General features: G+C 41.7%; 1 protein-coding gene across 5 annotated transcripts in view; it reads right to left on the bottom strand.

Moving 5' to 3' along the window:
- Positions 1 to 27,898, bottom strand: part of baiap2b (BAR/IMD domain containing adaptor protein 2b) — an 87,154-nt gene that overhangs the window by 36,845 nt on the left and 22,411 nt on the right. For 3 of the 5 annotated variants that reach the window (XM_037754163.1, XM_037754164.1, XM_037754166.1), the window contains exons 3-4: positions 24,138 to 24,213; positions 17,701 to 17,787 (exon numbers count right to left, since the gene is read on the bottom strand). In XM_037754163.1, coding sequence (XP_037610091.1) covers positions 17,701 to 17,787; positions 24,138 to 24,213 — 163 coding nt within the window. Of the gene's footprint in view, positions 1 to 13,984; positions 13,991 to 17,700; positions 17,788 to 24,137; positions 24,214 to 27,898 lie in introns of those variants that run through there. The other 2 variants (XM_037754165.1, XM_037754167.1) reach the window with 2 other exon arrangements.

The following is a 27,898-nucleotide window of genomic DNA, read 5'->3' as shown; positions in this document are numbered from 1 at the left end:
TAACGTGTTAACGTCAATTAATTTTAACGCCACTAATTTCTTTAACGCATTAATGCAACTTGCGGTTTTTAGGTTGCAGCAGGCTCAGTTTTAAAGCTAAAGTGAAGACACTGGTATCATATGAAACAAGGAAACTTAAAGAATCCATCGGTACCAACTATGGCATACGGACATACGGACAAACAGACGGACGAAAACCAAGATGGTGACGGCAAAAAACCAAGATGACGACGCCAAAAACCAAGATGACAACGCCAAAAACCAAGATGACAATGCCAAAAACCAAGATGACAACGCCAAAAACCAAGATGACAACGCCAAAAACCAAGATGACAACGCCAAAAACCAAGATGGCAACACCAAAGACCAAGATGGCAAAGCCAAAACCGAAAATGGCGATGGCCAGTCATGCCATACTAGCTTGTCAGGAAGGAGGTTAAATAACGCTCCAAACTTCTGCTAAATTTTGTTGAGGAAAACTGGCATGGCCATTTTCAAAGTGGTCCCTTGACCTCTGACCTCCAGATATGTGAATGAAAATGGGTTCTATGGGTACACAAGAGTCTCTCTTTTACAGAGATAAAACAGCATATTTGCCTACTCCCATGTTGATAAGAGTATTAAATACTTGACAAATCTCCCTTTAAGATACATTTTGAACAGATAAAAAAATGTGTGATTAATCTGGGGTAGGAAACGTCTGTTGACCCGCACGACATAAAGAAACTGAAGGCCTTTTTATCCAGACTTTATCACAATGCCCTCATCTCCAAAAACCATCCCAGCTTACACCCGCCCCCCCCCCCCCCGCCCTCCACCCATCTGCTTATGAAAATGCAGTGGCAGCTTTAACAACGCTGTAGAGGTGTCTGACTGCCGCAGGACGGGACATTAGGAGCGGTGAGGCAGATTAATGCACCGGCTCGTACTTTCAATTCTTCTTTGATTCTTGGAGGGCGTCCAACACACCCTCCATCCCATCCATTAATAAACGGCCGCCGGCCAACGACGAGCTACGGCAACTGGGCTGAACCCAAACACACACTGTCATCACACACACACAATTACACAGATGTTGATCTCAGCCAGAGGGCTATCACAAAACTGTACTTTACAAAAACACATTCAAGATAATATTAGTTTACAGAAAATAACTAATTAGCAGGGAGCGGAGGTTGTTTCAATTAACTACCTTTTATGTTTATTTGTTTAGTCATGTTTATTTCTGTTATTTTCATTTTGTTTTAGCCTTTTTCAAATAACTCTATGCTACGGTGGGCGACGCAAAAACATGAATATCCCTCATAGAAACATGGCGGCTGTCTCCGTGAAGAGGACTCGCTCCCTATGTAAATATAAACAGCTCACTCTAAGGGAACGGAAACACAACGATTCTTATTTTCAGGTGATTATACACTAAAGAAAACATACTTATTAATATCATATTCCATTTCTGCCAGTAGATCCCCCTAAATGTAACACACTGGTCCTTTAAAGTTAGTATTTCTGAATGTTAAAAGTCATAATGCGAAAAAAATAATATAAATTCTTATGACAAAACATTCAAACAAGGCAAAAACAATCATATTTTTCCCCTTAACTTTTACACTTTCAGTTTCATTGACTCATAAAATCTCTAAACAGTTAGTATGCCTTCCTACTGTCCTGCCTCCATAATCCAGATCAATGATCTCATCTCTTCTTCAAATACATGTGTAAGCAGCAGCCAGTGCTCGTGATGTCAATGGCAAGTCTTTGTAAGACTACCGTTATCATGGAAAGCATGAAGTAAATGTTAAACGTTACTTGTTAAGTTAAGTTCAGCATTTTGTCCGTGGCCATCTTGGTTTTTAGCAACCAGAAGTGACACGATAGGGTGGAGCTAAGTACAACCGAATGCTGAATAAGACATCTTTAGGCGACCAAAATGTTATCTTGACCTACAACCTACAATGATATACAGTATAATATCAGAATAGATTTAAATTTGTATGGTATGGTCCTGGTTTTACTCAAAAGCCTGTATATAAGAAATGGCGATTAAGACCATAAACTCATGTTTACAATGTTTACTGAGGTAACCAGAGGAGTCGCCCCCTGCTGGCTGTTAGAAAGAATGCAAGTTTAAGGCACTTAAACAAGCCAACAGTCAATCCAGATTATCTAAACCACTTTATTTGGAAGTGAAACTGAAAATGAGAGCACCTGAAATGTCGATAAAAATCCCTCATTGCGCAAAAAAACTGAACACAACTACAAGCACGTTAGGTCAAAGTTGGACCAGGAAGTTGCTCTGCAAAATCTGTTGGATGTTTACAACGGACAGTTTGGGTCACAATTTTACCGCTTCATATTTCTTTTCCTTTCCAAATAAGTTCAGCTAACATTTATTTTATTTTTTTTAAACCTGCTCGTGGTTCTCTGCCCATCTAACTTTCTGTGTTCCCAGATTTCAGCAGTTAATGTGGTGCAGAGTTGGACATGACGGCCAAAACTACAAAGATGAGCTCCAAGTTGTGATAAAACTGAATTATCCTTTAAAAATCAATACACTCCTCTAGAAGAGAAACTGCTGTCTCAGAGTGCAGGTCTGCATCATCTGGAAGATCCCCAAATTCCTGGATGTTCTTGTTTCATTGCACCCGTTTAATCCATAAACCTTCTCCACCTTGCGTTGTGAAATACTGGACTTCTACCCGCCAGGACTAAGCTGCTTACCGGTAATCAGAGCAGATCACAACATCTGAGGCTTAGAGGGAGGAAAGCACATTGTTGTTGTCCGAGCCCAGTGTGCACGGGTCCGGATCAATTAAAGACACCCACGAAAATCTTTCCCAAATAGATAGTGAAGCTGGCATCCCTACAATCACAAGCTGGACTTTTTTTTCACCCTCTTAAGGCCTTTAAAACCCGGAGCGTTTTATTAAATATTATACAAATATTACACAGAACAATGCCAATTTTTCTGAGCTTTCGCACCGCGAATAAAAGCATCAACCGATCACGTTGGACATATTCAATACGTAGACTACAACAACAACACTGAGGCTCCGTAGGCCGAACCAAGACGGCAAACTTTATTACTCCTTTCAACCTCGACAAAGACAGCGCAGACCAGATCCTCTCCTTACGTTCTTACCTTTCACAATAAAAGCCCTGGACATACAGTATACACTGCATAACTAAATATTCAAAGGCGAGTATTTTTGCATTTCCGTGTCATTTATTCGTCACACCCCTGATGCGTGATAATAACGCGTTAACGCAACTTCTGATTCTTAGATTGTAGCGGGCTCAGTTTTAAAGCTAGAGTGAAGATACTGGCATCATATGAAACTAGAAAACCTAAAGAATCCATCGGTAACAACCATGTCATACTAACTTGTCGGGAAGAACGTTAAATAGCGCTACGAATCTACACTAAATTTTGGTGAGGAAAAACGGTCATGGCCATCTTCAAACGGGTCCCTTGACCTCTGACCTCCAGATGTGTGAATGTAAATGGGTTCTATGGGTACCCACGAGTCTCCCCTTTACAGACATGCCCACTTTATGATAATCACATGCAGTTTGGGGCAAGTCATAGTCAAGTCAGCACACTGACACACTGACAGCTGTTGTTGCCTGTTGGGCTGCAGTTTGCCATGTTGTGATTTGAGCATATTGTTTTATGCTAAATGTAGTACCTGTGAGGGTTTCTGGACAATATATGTCATTGTTTTGTGTTGTTAATTGATTTACAATAATAAATATATACATACATTTGCATAAATCAGAATATTTGTCCACTCCCATGTCGATAAGAGTATTAAATACTTGACAAATCTCCCTTTAAGGTACATTTTGAACAGATACAAAAAATGAGATTATAATAAATAAATATTTGAATATATTGACAACACTAGTAAAGACCATTAGTCTCTTAACAAGAATCCCAACATGTCAAACTATTTAGTTTACAAATGGAGACTAATGACAGGATTTTAATTGAGCGCGTCAGCATTTCTGACAAACTAAATGTCCAACCCAATTAACCAAAAGAAAAGGCAGGTTATTGTTGGTCTAATACTCTCAAGGTCCATCGTTACGTCTGAGATTTTACAGCACACGTGGGGAGAAATTAGGTAAGCACCTAAAACACCTTCCAACTCACAGAATTAAAGCTTAAGAATTATGGCTTGTGCATCATCAACACACATAAACCAAAGTGGGGTAAAGGTCATGTAACGGATAATGTACAGCGAGCCAGTCATTGTTGTGAAATAAACCCAGACAGGACTCACATCGCCCTGGAGGGGTTTATTTCACAACAATGACCCGCTAGCTGTACATTATCCCGCTTATTACACGGCTAATTACTAAAGAAATCAATCACTAGACATAAAAACAGTCCGCCAGAGTCTGACAGCAGAACTGCGTCCATAGCAACGGTCTGTTATACCTAGCAACGGTCTGTTACACCTAGCAACGGTCTGTTATACAGAGCAACGACCTGTTATGCATAGCAACGGTCTGTTATACGTAACAACGGTCTGTTATACATAGCAACGGCCTGTTATACATAGCAACGGTCTGTTATACGTAACAACGGTCTGTTATACATAGCAACGGTCTGTTATACATAGCAACGGCCTGTTATACATAGCAACAGTCTGTTATACGTAACAACGGTCTGTTATACATAGCAACGGTCTGTTATACATAGCAACAGTCTGTTATAAAGAAATAACAGACCGTAGAACGCCATGATTGACCAATCAGAATTGAATATTCAACAAAGCTGTGTAATAAAATTCTCCCCATGTGGTCTCAGCTACTCAGCAATCATACAACAAGTGGTCAGTGTATATGTGTGTGTGTATATATAGAGTACAGAGTGTGTGTGTTGAGCAGGGCGAGAACAGGCCCATCACTCAGTGAGGCTAACCCAAGGGCAGCGCTCATAACTGGCTTTATTACCAACTACTGTCCATACAGAGAGAGAGAGAGCCCCAGTGAAGGGCCATATGGAGGAAGGTGTTTTATGTGGCGCTCCTCTCTGCAGGGACTGTATTATAGGAGCCTGGAAGCAAACACAAGCAGCTCTAATCCCCCAGAAAGCTGCAGAGGAGGGAGTACAAGGTGCTGCAGGGAGATTTGTCCTCTGGAGAGCCACATGATTGACACCGTTATTGTTGTTGCTCTTTAATTTCTCTAAGCGTCCGTGTGTGCACGCAAACACACCCCAAGGACAGACATTTCCACTACAGCAAATACAATTGCTCATTAGTATTTACATTTTAAGCACCTACTTGACTACAGAGTGACTTGACAATGACAGGTTTTGTTGTAAAAAACAATTTAATCAACATTTTGTACATCTGCAGTCCGGCATGAAAGAATATAATCCTGCACCGGGCTAGTAGTAAGAGTTTAAGCTAACCACGCTGTCAGCATGCTCCTAGTTATAAACAATAACATTAGGGCTAAAAATCCATTCAAATATTTAATTGCGATTAATCGCACATTTTGTATCTGTTCAAAATGAACCTTAAAAGGGAGATTTGTCAAGTATTTAATCCTCTTATCAACATGGGAGTGGACAAATATGCTGCTTTATGCAAATATATGTATATATTTATTATTGGAAATCAATTAACAACACAAAACAATGACAGATATTGTCCATAAACCCTCACAGGTACTGCATTTAGCATAAAACAATATGCTCCAATCATAACATGGCAAACTGCAGCCCAACAGGCAACAACAGCTGTCAATGTGTCAGTGTGCTGACTTGACTATGACTTGCCCCAAACTGCATGTGATTATCATAAAGTGGGCATGTCTGTAAAGGGGAGACTCGTGGGTACCCAGAGAACCCATTTACATTCACTGATCTGGAGGTCAGAGGTCAAGGGACCCCTTTGAAGATGGACATGACAGTTTTTTCTCGCCAAAATTTAGTGCAACTTTATAGCGTTATTTAACCTCCTTCATGATAAGCTAGTTTAACATGGTTGGTACCGATGGATTCCTTAGGTTTTATAGTTTCATATGATACCAGTATCTTCACTCTAGCAAAAGAAATTAGTGGCGTTAAAATTAATTTGCGTTAATTATCGTGTTAACTTTGACAGCCCCTAACTAACACAAATCTTTGCAATCTGATGACACAAGTGGAAGCGTGTCATGTCATAACTGGGCTCCCCTTTTTATCTTCACTTCTACAGCGTGTTGAAAAGAAAAATGAATCCTCTTAAAAAGGAAGATCGATTGGAATGAGCAGCGATACATAATCATTACAGGCCGGCTGACGGGCTGCAAAATGGAGACTGATTATTTGAGACAGCAGACGCTGGCTGGGATCGGAGGGACGGAGGGACAGAGGGGGAAGAGAGACACAGTCCGATAGCTTTTTTCTGTTTTGACGAACACATGCAGCTCTGCTGGTCAATACGACGCCTGGCACCCAACTCTTCTAATTGGGTCCCAAAGTAAAGATTTTTTTTTTTAACCGTTTTCTTTAAGTGATCCGTCACCTGGTGCATCTCTGTCGCTGTCTGTCTCTACGGATTTCACACACTGAGTCACAAAAGGCAGACGTGGTCTACATCAAGAAGGATTGCAGCTTGGTGACATAAGTTAACAAGGAGCTCACAAGTGGTACTACGTTCAGTTTTTAGAAACTGTGAATCCCACAAGAACAGGGAACAAAACCGGTATTAAAAAGCTAAAAACAGTTTCACGATCTGTCTTGTTGTTGCTTGATTAGTGTTGTAACGATACCAAAATTCTCACTTCGATACGATAAGCTGCCTAAATATCTCGATACGGACACTCAAACGATACCAAAAAACGCTAAACATCAGGAAAAGTAATGAAATAATAGATGACAGAACATGGAACTTAAAATCATTCATGTGATTTCTTTGATGGTTAATTTTATATTTACATTTATTTTTGATAGTGCACACGTATTTACATTTCATCTGTATTCTGTATCTATGTTTATATATATATTACTGTAATTTCCCCCGGGGATCAATAAAGTATCTATAAGTAATACTTTAACACGTGACCTTTGGTGGATTATGTGTTTGCCGAATTACAGGAGATGCTTGGAAAGATTCAGAAAAGATGGTGAATCCAATGTTATCTGTATATTTGATCTGTAATTAGAGCCGCGCTGTTATTTCTTTGTTTTTCTGAATGGAGTTCTGCTGATGGAGACAGCAGCTCAGAGCGAGACTGTGGTTCATGACCTGCTTTAATCTTATTTTCAACATCACTTGTTGACTTCTGGTTATCACTACAGTTTAGTTTTTGACCGCTTGCTTCCACCAGCAGTAAAGTTATAACTTCCTGCCCCCGCGGGATCCCGATCCTTTCTAATACCGTGCAACACTACTCTTGATTTTGTCTTATAAAGACCGCCTAGAGCAGAATGTTTTTGTGTGATCTGGATGTTTGTCAGTTTAATTCTGCAGCGCCTCAGATCAGAGCCGGTGCTTCACATTATTATCAGCATCATTAAGTCACCGTTTGGCCGAATCCCAACATCAAGGACAATGCAACACCTCAAGGACATTTTTATGGTCCGACACGTTATTAAAGCCACATTAAGGCCCTATTACATTTTCATTTGCTCAATCAAACGCTACACAATCCCTCCCTGATCTCTTTTTAACTGGCACTCAAAGAGACGTGCGGCTTACTGTTGACAAGACGGCTTGTTTCAAAGTGTGACACTCGAGACAGAAACATGAGGCGGAGACAGAGGAAGGTGGTGTGGGTGGTGGTAATGAATGAATGGCGGGTAGGGATGTGGGGGGGGGTGATCAAAGTGCTGGTAGTCGGGCCGGTGTGCTCTGTTGGCAGCGAGGGTTTGATTCGACCAGAGACGGTCTGGAGGCTGCTAATGAGCCGGGAACACATCGCTCTCCGCCTCGCCTTCCTCTCTCCTCACCGTGTGTCTGTCGTTTCTTCCTCTTCCTCTCTCTGCGTCCTCCCTTCACCTCCTGAGGTGACTTTGTAAAGGACAGAAACAGTGAGGGGAAGCTAAATTGGTTGTGATGACGAAGGATAGCTGCGTCTCCCATCTGAGATCGGTCACTGGGGTTTTGGTAATTAGACAGTAAGTTCACCCCGGATGGAAATTAAAACCCAAGACAGGTTGGAGGAAAAAAGATATTCACAGTGAGTGAGTGCCAAATTCTTAAAAAGTTATTTAAAGTGTGTAGGATCTGGCGGTATCCAGCGGTGAGGAGATTACAACCAACTGAACCCTCTCTTGTGTGCCAAGCGTGTTGGAGAGCTACGGTGGCCGACGCAAAAACCCGAATGTCCCTCTCTAGAGCCATTTGGAGCAGAGCCAGTGCGTAGAGTGTGTGTGTACGTGGGAAGTGAGTGGTGAAGCAAGAGAGAGAGAACGGCAGCGACGGCAGCGACGGCAGCGACGGCAGCGACGGCAGCGACGGCAGCGACGGCAGCGACGGCAGCGACGGCAGCGACGGCAGCGACGGCAGCGACGGCAGCGGGCAACGGGCAACGTTATTGACTCCGGCCCAAGCAGGAAAGTTAACAGGGTTTGGTTTGTCCGTTCTGAGCTACTGTACAGACATGGTGGCAGTTTGGTTGTATGGGAATGTAAGTGTTCAAGTGTCCCTTTAGCACTTGAGTCCTTGCCGTTGGCCCAGCTGCCCCTTTACATCACCTGAATGTCCCTCAGATTGGCTCAACTGCCCCAATGGTTGGTCCAACAGTGCCTGTGGTTACCGCGTTAGCTACTGTACTGCCGCCAAAGGTGCCCCCATAGAGTTGGTGCACACCTCTGCACACAGCAATATAAACACATATATAAAGTTTTCCATTGGTCTGGAGATGAAGCCTGAACATGCAGATGAAAAGAAGCTCTCCACTATCTTGTACTGACACTTCATCCCTCAGTGTTATATAACTCCAATTAAGTCTAAACTCCAGAAATATCCCTCAGGTCCCACTTTGTTCCCAGACTTGTCATCAACTGATGATTCAAAACGCCACAATCAATCTCTTTAAAGTTGGACACCAGCAGGAAGCGTCCCCTGCAGGATGATGTGCGTGGGAGTGGGAGAACTATTACACTGTGGTGAGATAGTGAGATGGTGAGATGACAAGGCAGTGGTAAAAGGGTGCGGGGGGAATAAAGTACTTTGAAAGAGTGCTCTCGCTGCAGTTTCCCTCCACGCAGAGTGAACGCCGGCTGAATTCAGATTGGGGTTGAAGCTCGAGGGAAATTCAGCCTGTGCTGGCTCAGAAAAATGAGGGTCGAGGCGAGGTCGACCAGTTTTTCCTCAAACGGAGCGACGTGAGGTTTCAAACGAGACACAGTTGGAGGGAAAACAATATTGTGGACGAATTTCCGTAAGAGATGCAAAGCAATAAACCAGTCTGTCGTCTCAGAGTGTTGCTGAGGATGCTGTTTCTCTGTCGTTGTTTATGAGTCTTTATTATTACTTTCATCTGCTGTTTACCTCTGCTTCCAGGAGCAAGTATATGGAGGACAGAACCTGCTTAAATAAAAAATAAATTAATAAATAAATGTCATTAAATGTAGCAAACATCATATTGAAAATAAATTTAGTCATTAATTAATTGATAAAATGTGATATAAATTTATATTTCTGTTTTAATTTACTTCTTTATTTATTTTTCTTTGTATTAAATCCCTTATTTATATACTCTTCTGTTTACTTTTCAGTTTTATTTATTTATTTTTAAATTTATTTATTTATTTATTTTGCATTCATTTTTTATTTTATAATTTATTTTTGCCTTTATATTTTATTATTTTATATTTACTTCTAAATGCATTTATTTATTTATTTATTGATGCAAGATTTTCCCTTGGCATTGCACTCATTCATTTCTGTATTCTTTTCATTACAAATTTCTTTATGCATTTCTGCCTCATTACGCAAATGAGAGGGCTGTCAATAAATGCATGAATACAGAAATAAATACATACATTTAAAAATAAATATAAAAAAATAAGTGCAAAAATAAATAATAAATACATAAGTAATTAAAAGGGAAAATAACAGGAGAGTAAATAAATATGAGAATTAAAACAGAAATATCAATTTATGTCACATTTTATCAATTAATTAATGGCTACATTTATTTTTTTATATAATTTTTGCTAAATTTGATGACTTCTTTATTTATTTATCAAGTAATTTATTTATTTATTAATTTATATTTTATCTTGGCAGGTTCCGTCCTCCATACAAGTTCTCATACTTCTACTGCCGCCATCCAGCCTGAGCGGTGATTTAAAACACTTCTCTCCCAGACAAAGCATAATTATTAGAGAGACAAATGAGTAGAAAATTATACAGTTAAATAAGCTGACCACAGGAAGGAAATTTTGTCTTTTTGACCCAGCAGAATTAAATTCTCCCCCGCTGCTGCCTAATCGAGTCTGTGATATCAGTGCTTGTATCAGAGCCTTGTTCCCGTTTGTGAACGCCTGCTATCCTTCAACAGTGCGTCCGATGAAGACGAGGAAAGTGACTCTTCTAAAGCGTGTTCCTATGAATTAATTATCCAGAGGGTAATTGTTTCCCAGACCTCAAATTTGGCCATATGAATTAACCTGAAATTGTTTTAATGAAATGGATGTTATGCTAAAGCGTGTTCAGCCTGCGGCGACGGGAATATATGAGAGAATGATGAGAATTAGATGAGGAGAAGGAAAATGGGAGAATAATATATGCGGATACACCGTGTTAATTTGGCACGGTCATGGAAATATCTGGTAGGGTCGTGGCTGGAGTTATGGAGATAATTGGTCTAGTTTAAGTCTCATTTTTGGCTATGAATGAATAAAACATCTGTATCAGTATATATTTAGGTTATTTATAAAAGGGTAAAGATCAGATCAGTAACACAAATCTGGTTAGAGCACGGAGTGACGCTGTCCGACCGCCGTTTGTGTCCCGTGTGAAACCAAAAGTCAACGTTGGCTTATTTCATTTAACTTAATAACACAAGAAACGTAGTCATTCTTAATCAAACCAAGATGTTTTTTACTAAACCTCACCAAGTAGTTTTATTGCGGGTTTTTCTTCTTTTTTTTCAATTTACAACGTTAACCACATGTTTAAAACGGTTTAAAACTGCGACCGTTATCCGGGAGGGAATAGGTTTCCCAGTTTCAGTTGTCAATAAAGATCGGTTTGAAAGCTCCGAGGCAGATAAAGTTAGTTTGCTAGCAGAGGTCTGTACAGGCCACAATGCTAACAAAGCAGAAACGTGCTGCCTTGATCATCTGTGCCATCCTGTCTGCTGAAACGTCTAAAAAAAAAAGAAAAGGCAACCAGCCTATATTGACTCGCAGGTGGCGAAAAAGACGTGGGCAGTATGGCTTGTCCATTTTTCAGATAGAACTGGAGCTAAGCTAGCATTTTGATAGCTAAGCTCTGATTACTGTAAAAAGGGGAGAAAAAAGGCGCTGACTTTGGGGAATCGGTTCGTGGCTCTGCGTCAACTGTTTGAGAACCTGTGGACGGCCGACCAAAATTTCTGACAGAAATTCATCGGGAGGAGTTAATCGTCCTCGGTCCCCCCCCCCCGTACACTGCACGGCAAACGACGCCTGAGGAAGCTGAAATTTGGTCGGACTATAAAATGCCCAGTTTTAGGACTGACGTAGAATATGATGCATGTCACGATCTAACGGGAAAAATGAACAAGGAGTGGGCATTGTCATCAGGATGTGTCTAGACAAGGAGTGGGCATTGTCATCAGGATGTGTCTAGACAAGTGTCTTTTTGTCCTTGAGGTGCTTTAGGTTGTTCTATGAATGTCATTTTTTTTATAAGGTTATTGTTGGTGGTTTCTTTCATAATTTTAGATTTGCATTTCTCTTTCTATCTAGGTCTCAGTGAGGCTTCTCTGGTTAAGTAAAAGGTTTAATCATATTTTATAAAATCCTCCATCTTTTCCTCGCATGATTATAAACTTCCATTTCTGATGTTTATCTCTACATTTGTACATGTACTGAAATGTCTGATTGTGACATTGTCCAGACGTCTTTCCTTCTAAGGAGGACAGACGATGTGACAGGTGGAGACATACAGTACGTCTGTGTATAAACTGCAGAAATGCAGGTTCACAGGTCTACAATCTACACATATTATATAAAGTAAAGCCAAAATGGATGTTTTTTTCTTCAGGTTCGTGTGCCAGAGTGCAGATCTGAGCGAGTACCACCTCTGCTCACATTTGCATGTGAATGGCGGAGCCCTTATATGGTCAGAGAGGGGAACCGGAACTGCAGGAGCTTCCTTCCTTTTTTTTTTTCCCTCACAACCATGTCCATATTTAGTATACGGAAGAAAAGACGCCGGCGCTCTCAGGCGCACTGACGTCACCAACAAGCCATTTTTGGGCTGCGGATCGAGCATCGTACTCCGGTCTCTCCTCCTCCTTCCAAGCGGCTACAGTCGAAGGCGTTTCGTTTCGTCTATTTTTAGAAAACGTGTGCAGAGTCGGCGTGTTCTCCCAGGGCTGCCTGAGCTCCCACATCAGTGCGGGGGCGTTCGCAGACACACGGAGCTGAGCGCCGTAGTGAAAGAGGAGAGGATGAGTGGGATGACACTCCACACTGCGGTCGCCGAGCCTCTCGTCTCTCCACACGGGGAGTCATGCAGCAGAGCGGCCGTTCAAACGCTGACAGCATCGTGTAAATTAAGAATGAAACACAGCGAGGCATCATTTCCTCTTCCTGTGTATCAGCTGTGTGATACACAACACTGCTCTCCATAAACCGGTCAGTGTCCCCATGAGGAGACGTGGCTCGGGTTATTTTGGGATACAAAAGAGGATAATAATCATGTAATGGTTTTTCTTTGTCCTAATTACTCAGTTTGAGCACCGCCTGCTCCGGCATGTGAGGGTGTGTGCTTGTACATTATGTGTGAGCATGTGTGAGCATGTGTGTGTGTGTGTGTGTGTACGCAACGAATATCTGCTTGTAATAACTTCTGCAGTTTGCCTCATTCAGGTGACGTACCTGTTTGTAAGTTTCACTCAGGAGCAGATGCTTCACATACCTCCGCAGCTATGTTCACCATGTTTCAGTACGCTGCACTACAATCTCTTGACTCAATCACATGGAAGCGTATCCATCTAGTCCAATAGTCCAAAACTCCACCTTAATGTCAGCTACTGTATTAACAAAAGGTCTTATGGTTACATAATTGTTTTAGCATGATAGTTTAATACTATCATTAATCGCATGATTGTACGTAGTTAATCGTGATTAATCGCAAGTTAATCACACTTGACTCACTGACAAGGAATCCGTCCTCTTTACACCCACTGTCTTATTACTCCAGTAGAGTTTAAACTGGGTGCAACAACTTCTAAACAAAGTCAGGTTTCTTATGCAGTTTGCTTCTTGAACAGGATATTGTATCCAAACTAGAGCTGTCAGTCGATTAAAATATGTAATCGCACGATTGTCCATAGTTATGTGTTCAAAATGTACCTTAAAGTGAGATTTGTCAAGTATTTAATACTCTTATCAACATGGGAGTGGACAAATATGCTGCTTTATGCAAATGTATGTATATATTTATTATTGGGAATCAATTAACAACACAAAACAATGACAGATATTGTCCAGAAACCCTCACAGGTACTGCATTTAGTATAAAACAATATGCTCCAATCATAACATGGCACACTGCAGCCCAACAGGCAACAACAGCTGTCAGTGTGTCAGTGTGCTGACTTGACTATGACTTGCCCCAAACTGCATGTAATTATCATAAAGTGGGCATGTCTGTAAAGGGGAGACTCGTGGGTACCCATAGAACCCATTTACATTCACACATCTGGAGGTCAGAGGTCAAGGGACCCCTTTGAAAATGGACATGACAGTTTTTCCTTTTTGTTTGAAGCGTTATTTAGCCTCCTTCACGACAAGCTAGTATGACATGGTTGGTACCAAAACCAAGTTCCTTAGATTTTCTAGTTTCATATGATACCAGTATATTGACTCTAGCTTTAAAACTGAGCCGCTACAACCTCTGAAATATTGAAAGTAATTAATGGCGTTAAAACTATTTTGCGTTAACGTGTTATTATTGCGTTAACTTTGACAGCCATATTTAATACATTTGACCAACTTTCCTTCACTCAATGATGTTATCCATTAATAGCATCAGTGATGCTAATGAAGTTATGAAACAGTGCAGTGCTCCTCCACCCTACAGTACATGATGTTCTTCACTTTCTCCATCAAACCCAGCTCTCCCCTCTCCTCCTCATTTCGCCCCGTCACATTCTGTTCCTCATCCTCCGTTCGTGTGCTAATGCTATTAGCTGCTGTTCATCTCGGCGCTCTGATTAATTACATCGTCGCAGCGAGTACAGTCGGAGTGAATCCTGGCAAACAGGCTCTTCCACCTCAGAGAGAGATCAAGCAGTTTTGAAGTCCGGCCCTGTTAATTCGGCACCGCCGCGCCCAGACATTTTCCCCTCAACAAAACCCAATTAAATGCACAATTACAAGCTGGCCGATTTTACAAATCTGCCTTCAGTCCTCATCAATTATGAAGTGCGAGGTAAAGCCCCGGGTGAGCGATTATCTCTGACAAACACACACACGTCGTTATCTGTGGCTTCTCAGCTCTGGTCACAGTTAGGGACACGTGCCGGCTGAAGAAATGAGCCACAACACAACCAAATGCACAATCTGTGCTATCTGCTAATTAATAAGCTGGCAGGCTTAAGAGTTTTTTAATTTATTGACTGTATGCCATAACAACGGTGCTCAATGTTTCCCCTGACCTGGAATCCTGACCTCTCTACCCATCATAGTCTGTTATTTCTTTATAGCAGACCGCTGCCAAAGCAGAGCTACGCCTCCGCCATTTTGGACTGAAAGCAACTACCAGACGCCAGAAAAAACGTCCGCCTACATATTTAATGTCTCTACTGAAATGTCCTGTGTTCTGGTCTGTGGTCCAATAGACCACAGACCATGGATGTAGAAGAGGGTCCAATAGACCACAGACCATGGATGTAGAAGAGTACTAGCTACTGGCCGATAGCCGGTTGTTTGGGATCATAGACGTTAATATGTCCACCACGGTACAGGCTTACAGCATACAGCCCATGGGTGTATTAGAAGATAATAAAAGTGATGAATTACAGCCTATATATCCATTATTACAGCCGCATACAGTTAGCAGGAAGCTGGCAGAACCAGATATGTTCAGAATCGTTATTTAGCCTCCTTTCCCGCTACACTCGTAAAATCGCAAGTTGTGTTAATGTGTAAAAGACATTAGTGCCATTAAAACTAATTTACGTTAAGGCGTTATTACTGCGTTAACTTTGACAGCCCTACTATTTATTATTATTCCTGCCTTTCAAAAGTACGTTAGGAAACGCAGCTGTGAAACTATGCTAAAAAGATGCATTCATGTGCTTTTGTAGAGAATAGGAAAAACGGCTTCCCTGCAAAAAAAATAGCTTCACAAGACAGGTCATGAGTTATTTTTGGATGTGTCTGAGCTCCCCACTATCACATGACCCTACCCATACACACATATCTGTTGTAAACATTGTCATGCATGACTTATTATCATTATTGTTATAACCTGAAGTTACTATTTAATAATCCTCCTAAAACTACTCTTTAAACTCTCTTTGAACAGGTAGTTACTGAAGCTGTGAGGCTCAACACAAGTAATGGAAAATGCTAAAAGCAGTGAGTGTTGTCAGTCTGGAGCGACCGCAGCTGCTCTGACTGAGCCCTGCTGATTTGTGGGGACGGCATCAATCCTTTCTGCTCAGCCTGGTCTGTCATTTGACTGGAGGCGGAGGGAGGTTCTGCTGAGTTAAAGGGCTGCTGAGTCATGGTTCGGCTGCCAGACAAAGAAAGCAACTCAAGACGTGCATCTCTGCAACACGCATGCAGACAAGAGACGACAGAAGCACGCGTCGTGTGAGACAGAAAGCATGAATACAGCAAAGCAACCAAGCTTGATGCACAGATGAATGATGGGATATTCTGTTGCATGCCGAGTCAAACGTCTTCATATGCCAAATTAAGTCATCGTGATTAGGGATGCACCGAGCTGACTTTTTCAGTCCCGATAGTGATGCCTGGGCTTTGGGTATCGACCGATACCGGTGTTTAATCAATCAGCTGTATGCCTCACTGTGTATTATGTGTAAGAAAACATCAGACTTGACTTAAACATTGCTTTTCCTAACTTTGTAAAACTAAATCTAACAAATAACGACATAGATATAAATGTAATGAATGGTTATTTATGATTAAAATAATAATATAAAAGACTTACTTTTTAAAATATGGGACCTTTAGTTATTAGTAGTAATTTTCAGAAGGATATCCCGGTTTGTTGTTGTGTACAGTAGTGCAGCAGCGCGATGTCTCGGCAGTGAAACGGGGGACATGGAGACAAATGTGAAGCTTCGAATACCATCGAATATTTCTCATCGAAGCTTCGAACCCAAAAAAATGGTATTTGTGTGAGCCGTAGTCGTAGGCTTGTACCGTACGCTCATTAAAGCTGCCAGATTATAGCAGGAAGTAGATGAACCCCCTCAGCCTTAACAGACAGTGGTTGACTCTGGACTATTTTATGGATTTGGAGCTGAAAGGAGGGATAGTTTTGAGCTTTTCACTATTTAAAATCAGAGTGGACACACAAGCTCAGCGGAGTATTGACTCAAAGAGACACAGGGAGGAGAAATGAAGTGATGAGGCTGGAGAAGAAGTGCAAGGGAGCGCCCACACAGGTCTCCCCATGAATAATGAATGCATCTTTTATATCCTCCTCACTTCACCTCGGCTATCCCTCTTTTACCGTCCTCTCCCTCATCCTCATCCTCTTCCTCTCCTCTACCGTTTCAGTCCACGCCTGCTATCTTCAGTCACATCAGAGTGAAAGAACGAAGCGGACTGGTCACACTTCCCCGCCGTGTGACTACAACTATGACACAGAGCGCGATAGTGATGTGCTGGCCTGTCCTACTTCATACAGATGTTCCTACCTGTGTTATCTAGCTAGAAACTCTCACTAATCACTACAGATGTGTCTATGATGAACAGAACCAGGGCTGATCCAACCGAAACCAGACAACAACACGCTGCGTGAGAGCTGAGCGAGCCGGGGGGGGACTGTTCCCTCACATCCTGCTGGAAGCAGCGGCAGTCAAACGGAAAGATTTCTCATCAGCACAGTAAACATGTTGAGGGCTTATTATGAAGGGAGAGCATGTTGTGAATATCAACTGCCAGACAAATTCCTTATTATTTGCTCACAGCGGTGCGTTACAGAAACAACTGGAGAGCATTTATCGGTCCTGAACTTAAGGGGAAACAAGAGATTAACCAAATAGGTCTGCTGTGATAAACATGCTGAATTAATTCTTCTCATATTAGAAGGAGTTTGTTTATGTGAATTGGGGGTAATAATGCATCCAAACTGCAGTAAAAGGATCTGTTTTTAGGATTTACACAGTCTTTTAAGCACCGAATTACCAGAAAAATGGCCGTGTGTGTGTGTGTGTCCGGTTTCAAGTTGGTCATCAGCTGCTTCTGCTCGACAGCCCGAGCCATCCCATTCACCATCTGCTTGTGCAAACCCCCCTCCGCCCCACCAGGGGTGCTACGCCACTACGAGGACTCACCAAGATCCTTAGAGCCTTGACTCTCGCTGGCCATCTCGCCCATCCGCACCAGAGCGTCGAAGTAGCCCTTTGCAGCATATGTGACACCTGGAAACATGGAAGCATTGGGCATCAGATCAAGGGGGTGCGGAGATCTGCAACCCCTCCCCTTACAGCCCACCCCCCCCACAGAGAGGTAAGGTTGGGCATGGGAAATAAAGAGCGACAGGCGGAAATGGAGACCAGGCAGGAAGAGAAGAAGCTCTATGGAGGCAACTAGAGGAAACAGAGAAAGACTAATCTAAGACCTTTTGGAGTAAACCCTTTTAAAAGGATTAGTTTACCCAAATTACAGAAACCATAACGGTATCTAGCCATGCAGACACTCTAAAATCTGCCATCATGAGGACTGGGTCTATTTATTACAAACTAAGTGCAACACACAAAACATCCAGGTAGGAGGCTTCCAGTTTTTATCTGTCACAGACCACAGAGCGCCTGATGAAATGACGTCGCTAAAGGCCATTGTGGGGACCATTTGCACCAATAACGCCACTAATTTCTTTAAGGCATTAACGCAATTGATCTTTCGGAGGTTGTAGCGGGCTCAGTTTTAAATCTAGAGTGAAGATACTGGCATCATATGAAACTAGAGAACCTAAAGAATCCATTGTCATACTAGCCTGTGGGTAAGTAGGTTAAATAACGCTCCAAACTGGGCGAAGAACAACCATGTCATACTAACTTGTCGGGAAGAACGTTAAATAGCGCTACAAATCTACACTAAATTTTGGTGAGGAAAAACTGTCATGGCCATTTTCAAAGGGGTCCCTTGACCTCTGACCTCCAGATCAGTGAATGTAAATGGGTTTTATGGGTACCCACGATTCTCCCCTTTACAGCCATGCCCACTTTATGATAATCACATGCAGTTTGGGGCAAGTCATAGTCAAGTCAGCACACTGACACACTGACAGCTGTTGTTGTCTGTTGGGCTGCAGTTTGCCATGTTGTGATTTGAGCATATTGTTTTATGCTAAATGCAGTACCTGTGAGGGTTTCTGGACAATATCTGTCATTGATTTGTGTTGTTAATTGATTTCCAATAATAAATATATACATACATTTGCATAAAGCAGCATATTTGTCCTCTCCCATGTTGATAAGAGTATTAAATACTTGACAAATCTCCCTTAAAGGTTCATTTTGAACAGATAAAAAATGTGCGATTAATCGTGAATAAACAGGTAAACCTAGATACTGTATTTGTGATATGAAAGGATTCAATATGAGATTCAATAAAATGCAATCAAACCCGAACTATAGCAACCGCCGTGGAGGTGAACTGAGTTTAATTAGTGCTACGTGAAGCATTCAAAGATGATATTTCAGCTGTATGGCTAGATACCACTATGGGTACGCAGAAAAATATGTTTTTTGTAATTTGGATGAACTGAATCTTTAAAGCACCATCTTGACGTGTCCTTACTTGAAAGTACGCTGACGAAAATATTAATAAACCTTCCACAGCGATGGTGTCGAAGCATTTTGCAATTCAAATGCTGCATATGTCAGGCTGCTATTATTCTGTGCGGTGCGTTGTCACACAATGCCAGGGACACTGGCTGAGACGTCACAGTGACTCAGGCCTTAGAAAGTGGGACAAGACGGCCTCAAGCAGCAGCAGCAGCGACGGTGAATTGAAGCAGGTCAGGGGTTAGCCACACGGAGACTGACAGCCATGATGACAGAGGACACATGTCCAGTCAGGAGATACATATGGATGAGGGCTGAGATTATCACAGGGCCGTCATGTTGATGGGTGTTTGTGCTTTGAACTGCCAGAGGACACTCATGCAGAATCCCCAAGAGAGGGGAGAAATGACAACGTATTAATAAATCCACACAGAAGCCAACGGAAATCTGTTCTGAGTTCAGCTTCACTTCTAGTTGACGAGTCCACAGAGACGCTGAGCGAAGCCCACTGCTCTGAAAGTTATTGTTTGGAGAATAAAGACGTGCCTGGCTGCTCATTAAACATACTTAAAAATGACTACTTCTTTTTCCTGTTTGTTTTTGTTTTTTTAATCTTGCGTTGCATTGTTTCCTTAAGAAAAAAAACTACAACAACCTAAACCATGACTAATATAATATGTAGATATAAGAGATAGTAACTGTAAATGAAAAACAAACTATTCAAAAACAAAGGAGAAAAAAGGTAGTAATAATAATAAAATAAAAAAATAAATAAAATAAATATATATATTTTTTAATTTATGAAAAAAAAAGTAGTTATGATAATAATAAATAAATAAATAAATTAAACAAAGGAGAAAAGGTAATAATAATAATAATAATATAAATAATTAAATAAATATAACATAAAAAAATATATAATACATTTTTTTTCTAATTCATGAGCAAAAATAAATAAATAATAATGTTAATAATAAATAAATAAAGATTAATACCTACTTACAGTATATCCCTGTAGTCCTGACTCCCGCACAGGATAAATACAGAGTACATTCTGTGTGTTTAAGGCACATTTGCAAAAGAGTAAATAAAACCGAATATAAAAATAATTTAAAAATATGAATATAATTAAATTAAATATTTAAATAAAGGTTGCAACTTCTGAAATAACTTGGCCAGCTTTCATTTTATCACAACCATGAACAGATATTAAAGTCTCTACACGGCGGTGCAACCCCTCCCGGGTAAGCTACGACGGAGACACAAGCCAAGACCCTTTCCTGGCTTTTCCTGAGCCTGGCTTGAGTTAAGCCTAGGTGGGATATGAGAGTGTGAGAGAGGGGATGGACGTGAGGCTAAGGCGGCCGGGTGAGCACAGATAATTTAATCGATGTCCGGAGAAATCCCAGCCGGGAGGAGAGCGAGGCCAGGTGAGGCAGGATTAGCTCGAGGAGACGCTTCACTTGTCTGTCAGTTGAAAAGTGACAGCGAAGGAGGAAAGGAGGAGTAGAAAGGAAGGAAGGAGAAGAAAGGGAGGAGGAGAAGAAAGGAAGGAGAAGAAAGGGAGGAGGAGAAGGAGGGCTCTGCCTGTAAAGAGGATTAAAACAGTGATATAAAGCCGATACAGAGCGGAGAGTGTCAGTCTAAATGAAACACAAACAAGAAACAAAGTCTAAATCAGCTGAGATTCACATTTAATCTGGTCAATCAAACCTCTCACATTCCCTCCCAGGAAACACTGATTTGATTCTTCGCAGGTCAAAAAGACATTAGACATCTAAACTGGACTAAACATTTAGATGCATTACATCTAACTGTTTCAACAGTGTTTCAGTATGGAGGACGGAACCTGCCAAATAAATAAATGACTCGATAAATACATAAATGTTACATGACTGTTAATATTAAAAATAAAAATAGCCATTAATTAATTGATAAAATGTTTTAATTTTCTTATTTATTTATTTATTTATTTTTGTATTAATTCCTTTATTTAGTTGCTGTTATGATTAGAGATTATTAATATATTTATTTATGTTTTGCATTTTTTTTAATATTTATTCAATTATTTTTGCATTTGTATTTTATTTATTTATTTAAATTTGGACTTATTTTTAAATTTATTTTATATTCATTTTTAAATGTACATATTTATTCTGCATCGCACTGACATTTGTGCTCAAACGATTAATTGACACAACAATATTGATAATCGATTAATCATTTATCAAGCAAACATTTCCTGTTTGCAGCTTCTTAAATGTGAGGATTTTATGCTTTTCTACGTTTGATACCGTTGTTAGTTGAATATCTTTGTGTTTCTGTTACAAAAAACAAGCACCACTTTGAGCTCTGGGAAATTATGATCTGCAAAAACTAGAAATAGTTGGCAGATTATCCAATAATAAATAGAATCATTAGATGTCCCAATGGTTGAAGTAATTGAAACAACCACGACGAGACCTTCAAAACTACCCAATCAGTGCTTACTGGGCTCGCTTTCCTTTCACACATGTAGCCTCCAACACTCCCCAGAGTCACAGCTCCCAGTGCTGCAGTAAAGATTAGAATAAAGACTGAATTCACCACATCCCAAACCACACATCCAGTCCAATCGAGCCCTTTAAACTCAAACAAATAAAACCAGACAACAGTCAGCCTCCTCCCTCCACCACGCCGGTTCCCAACGTCCCCAGAGATGCAAACCTGCTCTACTTTATAAAAAACAAAGAGGTTGCACTGGCATCTTTCCAGAGACGATAGATCCTCGCCGGGTGCCCGGCCCAGCTCTGCTCTGCCCTACTCTAAACCCTGCCTCTGTGCCGCTGCCTGGCATTGATGAAGTGTAATCCCCACTCAGGGAGTCGCAGCGCTATTTTTAGCCTTATCTATCAGACTGGAGCGAGGCCTCCTTTATTGGTCTTGCGGGCTGCCGAGTCTTCCCTGCATTCCCCCTCCGAGCACACGGCGAAGGAGAGACCCGCTCCGCACGGCACGCCGAGCACCATCGCTGAAAATATGATACGACCCCGATAACCTCCTCCCTGCAGCGCGGCATGAAGGAGCGCCGTGGAAAAGAGTCTTTCTTATCAATAAATGAGCTGCTTGGAGGCTTATCTGACGACATGAACATGGCAAGAGGAGGAATCATGAAATATCTTAATCTATGCTGACTCTACTCAATAAGCTGCAGGACATCCTTCACAACGATGAAGGCTGTTTATTTCTATTTATTACACGGCTTTGTTGATTGGTCGATCATGGTGTTCTACTAGGGCTGCACGATTATGGCCAAAATGATAATCACGATTATTATTTGATTTTAGCGACAACATATTTTATTGCACTTTCACATTAAAATAAACAGTTTTCACTTCCATGCTGTGCTGCGTCCTTGTTAATGTACAGATTAGTGCGGCAAGATGTCTATTTTTTTCTGCTATACATATTGCAGTATCAGAAAATACACGCCATCGCTTTGTTAGCTACATTTTAAAGTGAAATGCTTCAATCTGGTGCACTTTGAGAGCTAAATTAGCAACAATAGGAGCTAGATAAACAATTTTATGCCCTTAATTTAATCATAAACACATTGGTTCTATAGATAATATCTATCCCCAGAAGTGAAACCAAAACATCTTGCTCACTGGCTGGCTGGCTGTTAGTTTAGGAAGCGCTTGATTTGATATGCAGCAGCGTTTTCTTTGAGCAGAACGCGCATTTTAAACGTTGTTTGCTTGTACTTTAGTTACTCTTTTTAGAATATCTCCAGAACAGTGTTGAGATTCTAGAGTAATTCTAACAAAAGGAGACCAGGCGGACCAAAAATAGCAAAAAAAATGGCTTAAATGTTTAAATGTTCATTTAATTGTAGGAAGCCAAAATTGTGATCGCGATTAATATTCGATTAATTGTGCAGCCCTGCGTTCTACGGTCTGTTAATTCTTTATAGTAGATCGTTTCTATGTATAACAGACTGTTGCTATGTATAACAGACCGTTGCTATGTATAACAGACCGTTGCTATGTATAACAGACTGTTTCTATGTATAACAGACTGCTATGTATAACAGACTGTTGCTATGTATAACAGACTGCTATGTATAACAGACTGTTGCTATGTATAACAGACCGTTGCTATGTATAGTAATTTATTATTTCTTCAGTAAGTAGCCATGTAATAAGCGGGATAATGTACAGCTAGCCGGTCATTGTTGTGAAGTAAACCCCTTCAGGGCGATGCAAGACCCTTCCGGGCGATGCAAGACCCCCCGCATCGCCCTGTCGGGGTTTATTTCACAACAATGACCGGCTCGCTGAACGTTATCCCTCACTTATGATCTGAATATTTCTCTCACAGCCTTTTCTTCCTTCCTCCTATTTTAAATATTTTTTGCACCCTGTCTTGTCCTGGATACCGGCTCGTTCTCCTTTCCTTGTTCCCGTGGGGGGGCACCGTTACTCTCGCGACGCCTCCTGTTCCACTTCCCATTGGCTCATGCTCCACTTAGTTCCCCCAAGACACTTCCAGTGTGCTTTTTGTCTTTAACCTTGAGCCACTCACTGCTGCATGAACACCTCCATCTTCCACACACACAGTGCGACCATGCAAGCAACGAAAAGCAATGACAAAGGACGTACAGTAGAGGCGGACATTTAGGATCAATGAAACCGGCGTGGACGTCGTCACAGAGGAAATCAACCCCAGAGTGTCATCTCTGATAAGAACATCTGCAGGGCGACACTACCGCCGTCACTTTTGCGACAGTTTAAAAGATTCCGGACTTGATGTCAACAACACTAGGAGCTATCTGTGTCGTCATCACACCGCATCTCTACTCAGGAGAAATTAAAGAGGATATAAAAGCAGCGCCAAGTGTCGGGTCAGTTGGCCCCGAGCCTGGACTACTGGACAGACAGGAGGAATGAAAGAAGGACGAAGACGACGGAGAGGAAAACCAGAAACGGTTGGTGTGTACTCACTGGTGAGCGCCTTCTCGTAGCTCTTTCCCATCGCTATGAAGTTCCGCAAGCAGGGGTTGAACTGCTCCATGATGGACTGGAAAAAGGGGGAGAAACAAACAGCACGTTTGGTTAGTCTGGTAGCAGGAAAAGACACGGATACAAACTCTGATATGAGCCACAGTGACGGAGCTCCACTCTTTACTGGGGCACACACAGCAGAGTCAGCTGAGGACTGCAGCACGGATTCATTTCAAGCTCATGGCGACGACTGGAGGGATGAAATATAAGAAACAAAGAGAGAGGACAAGTCACTGGGTGGAGGTTGGGGGGGTGTATATGTTATGTGTGTGTGAGTGTGTGTGGATGGAGGGGCTATTGCTGTTTCCTCTCACCTTCCCTGCTGTCTCTATTAAAATAAACCCAGGTTTTGGCTGCTGCCTCCCCTCAGCTCAGCAGCAGACTTGGACCCATCACTGTTTCCTTCCTTCTCTCCAACACTCTCTGAACTCTGGCAGCACACTGATCCTGCTAATTACTTTTTTTTAAAGGGTCAGTTCACCCAAATTATAAATAAAACCTGTTTTCTATGTAGGGATGACGTCATCAAATCTCAGAGGCAACAAATATGTGAAAATTCAAATATTTAATCGCACATTTTTTATCTATTCAAAGTGAACCTTAAAAGGGAGATTTATCAAGTATTTAATACTCTTATCAACATGGGAGTGGACAAATATGTTTGCTTTATGCAAATGTATGTATATATTTGGGATGTCAAAGTTAACGCAATAATGCTTTAACGCTAAATCGTTTTATCGTCACTAATATCTTTAACGCGATCGATCTTTCGGAGGTTGTAGCGGGCTCAGTTTTAAAGCTAGAGTGAAGATACTGGTATCATATCAAACTAGAAAACTTAATGAATCTATTGGTACCAACCATGTCATACTAGCTTGTCGCCAAGGAGGCTGAATAACGCTTCAAATTTATGCTAAATTTTGGCGAGGAAAAACTGTCATGGCCATTTTCAAAGGGGTCCTTTGACCTCTGACCTCCAGATCAGTGAATGAAAATGGGTTCTATGGGTACCCACGAGTCTCCCCTTTACAGACATGCCCACTTTATGATAATCACATGCAGTTTGGAGGCAAGTCATAGTCAAGTCAGCACACTGACACACTGACAGCTGTTGTTGCCTATTGGGCTGCAGTTTGCCATGTTATGATTGGAGCATATTGTTTTATGCTAAATGCAGTACCTGTGAGGGTTTCTGGACAATATCTGTCATTGTTTTGTGTTGTTAATTGATTTATAATAATAAATATATACATACATTTGCATAAGCAGCATATTTGCCCACTCACATGTTGATAAGAGTATTAAATACTTGACAAATCTCCCTTTAAGGTACATTTTGAACAGATAAAAAATGTGCGATTTGATGAAATATTTTAATCAGATTGACAGCCCTAATATGTATATACTTATTATTGGAAATCAATTAACAACACAAAACAATGAGAAATATTTCAGAAGGGTCAATTCTGAAAGGTCTCAGGTCATCCTGTAGGCGTCAGCTACAACACTGGTAAAATAAATGTTAATATTTGACAGTGAAAACAGAGAGGGAGGAATAACCCGACCTCCAGGAACAGCAGAGAGGACGAAGACGATCAGAGCAGATTCAACAGTCAGCAACATGAGATGTGACTTTGCTTCTTGTGTGATCAAGTTGTGGGCGATCGGAGCAACGGGGAGAAAAGACACAACCAGAACTGAGACACATATTCAAAAATACATGAATCTAAATGTCCGTCTGGTGTCGGTCAGCAGCACACAGGAAGTGGAGCGTGTCCACAGCGGGACACACGACGAGCGGACGCCTGATCCTTCGTTAACAAGTGAAGGAAAAGTCACAAAGACTCACGTAATGAGTTTAACTGTCTCTGTCTGTCTCGGCAGTGACTCAACCTCCCCCCTCAGTCCAAGCTGCCCTTTCACTTCTCGCTGCATTTCCGGCAAACACCAGCAATTTCTCTCCCTTTGACTTTCCTTTCTAACTTTGAAATGAGAGCAGAGGATGGAGGCAGAGAGACGGTGAAGGGACGGAGCGATGAGTGGGAGGATCCAAGACACTGCGATGAATAACAAGCAGCCTTTGAATAATCAAGACCTGGGCTGGATTCAAAACTACATACTACACTAGCAGGACGCACTGATGTAGCAGGTAGTATGCAAACAAAAGCAAACTCTACAGTATGCCAATAGATGTCGTACTGAGAAAATCTCCAGTATGCATCGGACCAGTCTAGCTGCATAGCGCTGGAACGGTACAGGCTACGGTCACAACAACAGTCGCCAAAAACGGCTTGTTTTTTACATTTTTTCGTAGCTATTTCATCACTAAAATCCCCTCTGAACATTTTTGAGGTGAGAAATCATCTGTGTAGATTTTGAATATTGGCACTTTTACGATATTAGACGGCGAATCGAACATTTGCTCCAACGTTTTTGAAGTTTAGAAGCTCCACACTCGTAGATAAGAGGCTGTGATGCTGTGATGCTGTGATGTGCGGCGAGCGCAGCTCAAACCATGGCATGCCTCTGCCGGGAAATGACATTTGATGTAGCTGTATTGCCGTCCGGGTGGAAAGAGTAGAGCTTATAGATGCTGTACAGCGCCAGGAAGCGGTTGAGGTAACGAAAAGGGAAAACTGACATAAATCAGGAGAAATACGGGAGAATTGTGACCCCGAGAGAGCGATGGAAAACAGGAGTCTACCGGGAAACTGGGAGAGTTGGCAAGTATGTTGATGGATGGTTTGTTTCAATATCACAACAACAGATGTCCATTATTAAATTAAAGTTAACTTTTTTAACACTAGACCATGGGAACAAGTTGAATCATACACTTCTAGGGACTTTTACTTTACATAAATGTCAGTATATGGGTGCTCTACAGTTGTAGCGTCGGCCCATTTGACCACAGAGATGAGAGTGACGGCTGGCTTGACCGCACGTTACCGCGATACGTTTTTAAGTTGAAACATGTTAAACATTTTACAGCGTGGGAGCAGAAAAGTAAGAAGTGGACGGAGAAAGAGAACAGAAGACTGAGCAGAAGGCCGGAGGAGACGAGGGGGACATTTGAGGTTGACGGATATCTTTTCGTGGCTGCTCGCTACGAGGGATGCCTGCTAATGCCCGCCGGCTGACGCACAACAGTCACCTTGGTACACAAACTTCACCACGACTTCAAACAGGGAAGTAGGGCAGGACGACGCAGGGGTGCAAGAAAAACAGGCCGAGTGCCCAGTGAACGGAGAGAGTGAACCGCTTCAAGGTGCTTAAATCAGGTGGAAAAGAGCTTAAAGGGGAGTGGGACTTGGCTGATAATAAATACATCATGAGTGGAAAAAGGTTTTTGATCTACGTGAGGCTGCTTTCGGATCAAAAGAACCCTGCTATGGATTCACAGGGAAGTTTTTTTTTGCTCCAGCGTCTGAAGCCGTAATCACACACACACAAACATGAAGAAGAAAAAAAGAGGTTAGCTGCGTTTCTTTGTGCATTTCTGGGGACAAACAAAACCTATTTATACCCCGATTCCCTCTCGCCCCTCTCTCCCATCTCTGGGCGTAATCACGGTTATGTAAGGCATCGGGCTGATGAACAAACCCACCGAGTGGAAGCGCTCCAGTGAGCGGTAATCAGCGCCGCGGCTGTACCGCCGCTTGGCAGGAAGAAAAGGGACGATCAACAAAAGAATAAATATAGAA

The sequence above is a fragment of the Sebastes umbrosus genome, chromosome 20, assembly GCF_015220745.1.
Source record: "Sebastes umbrosus isolate fSebUmb1 chromosome 20, fSebUmb1.pri, whole genome shotgun sequence".
NCBI lineage: Eukaryota > Metazoa > Chordata > Actinopteri > Perciformes > Sebastidae > Sebastes > Sebastes umbrosus.
Note: the sequence above shows the minus strand (reverse complement) of the source record. Positions and strands in the feature narration are given on the sequence as shown.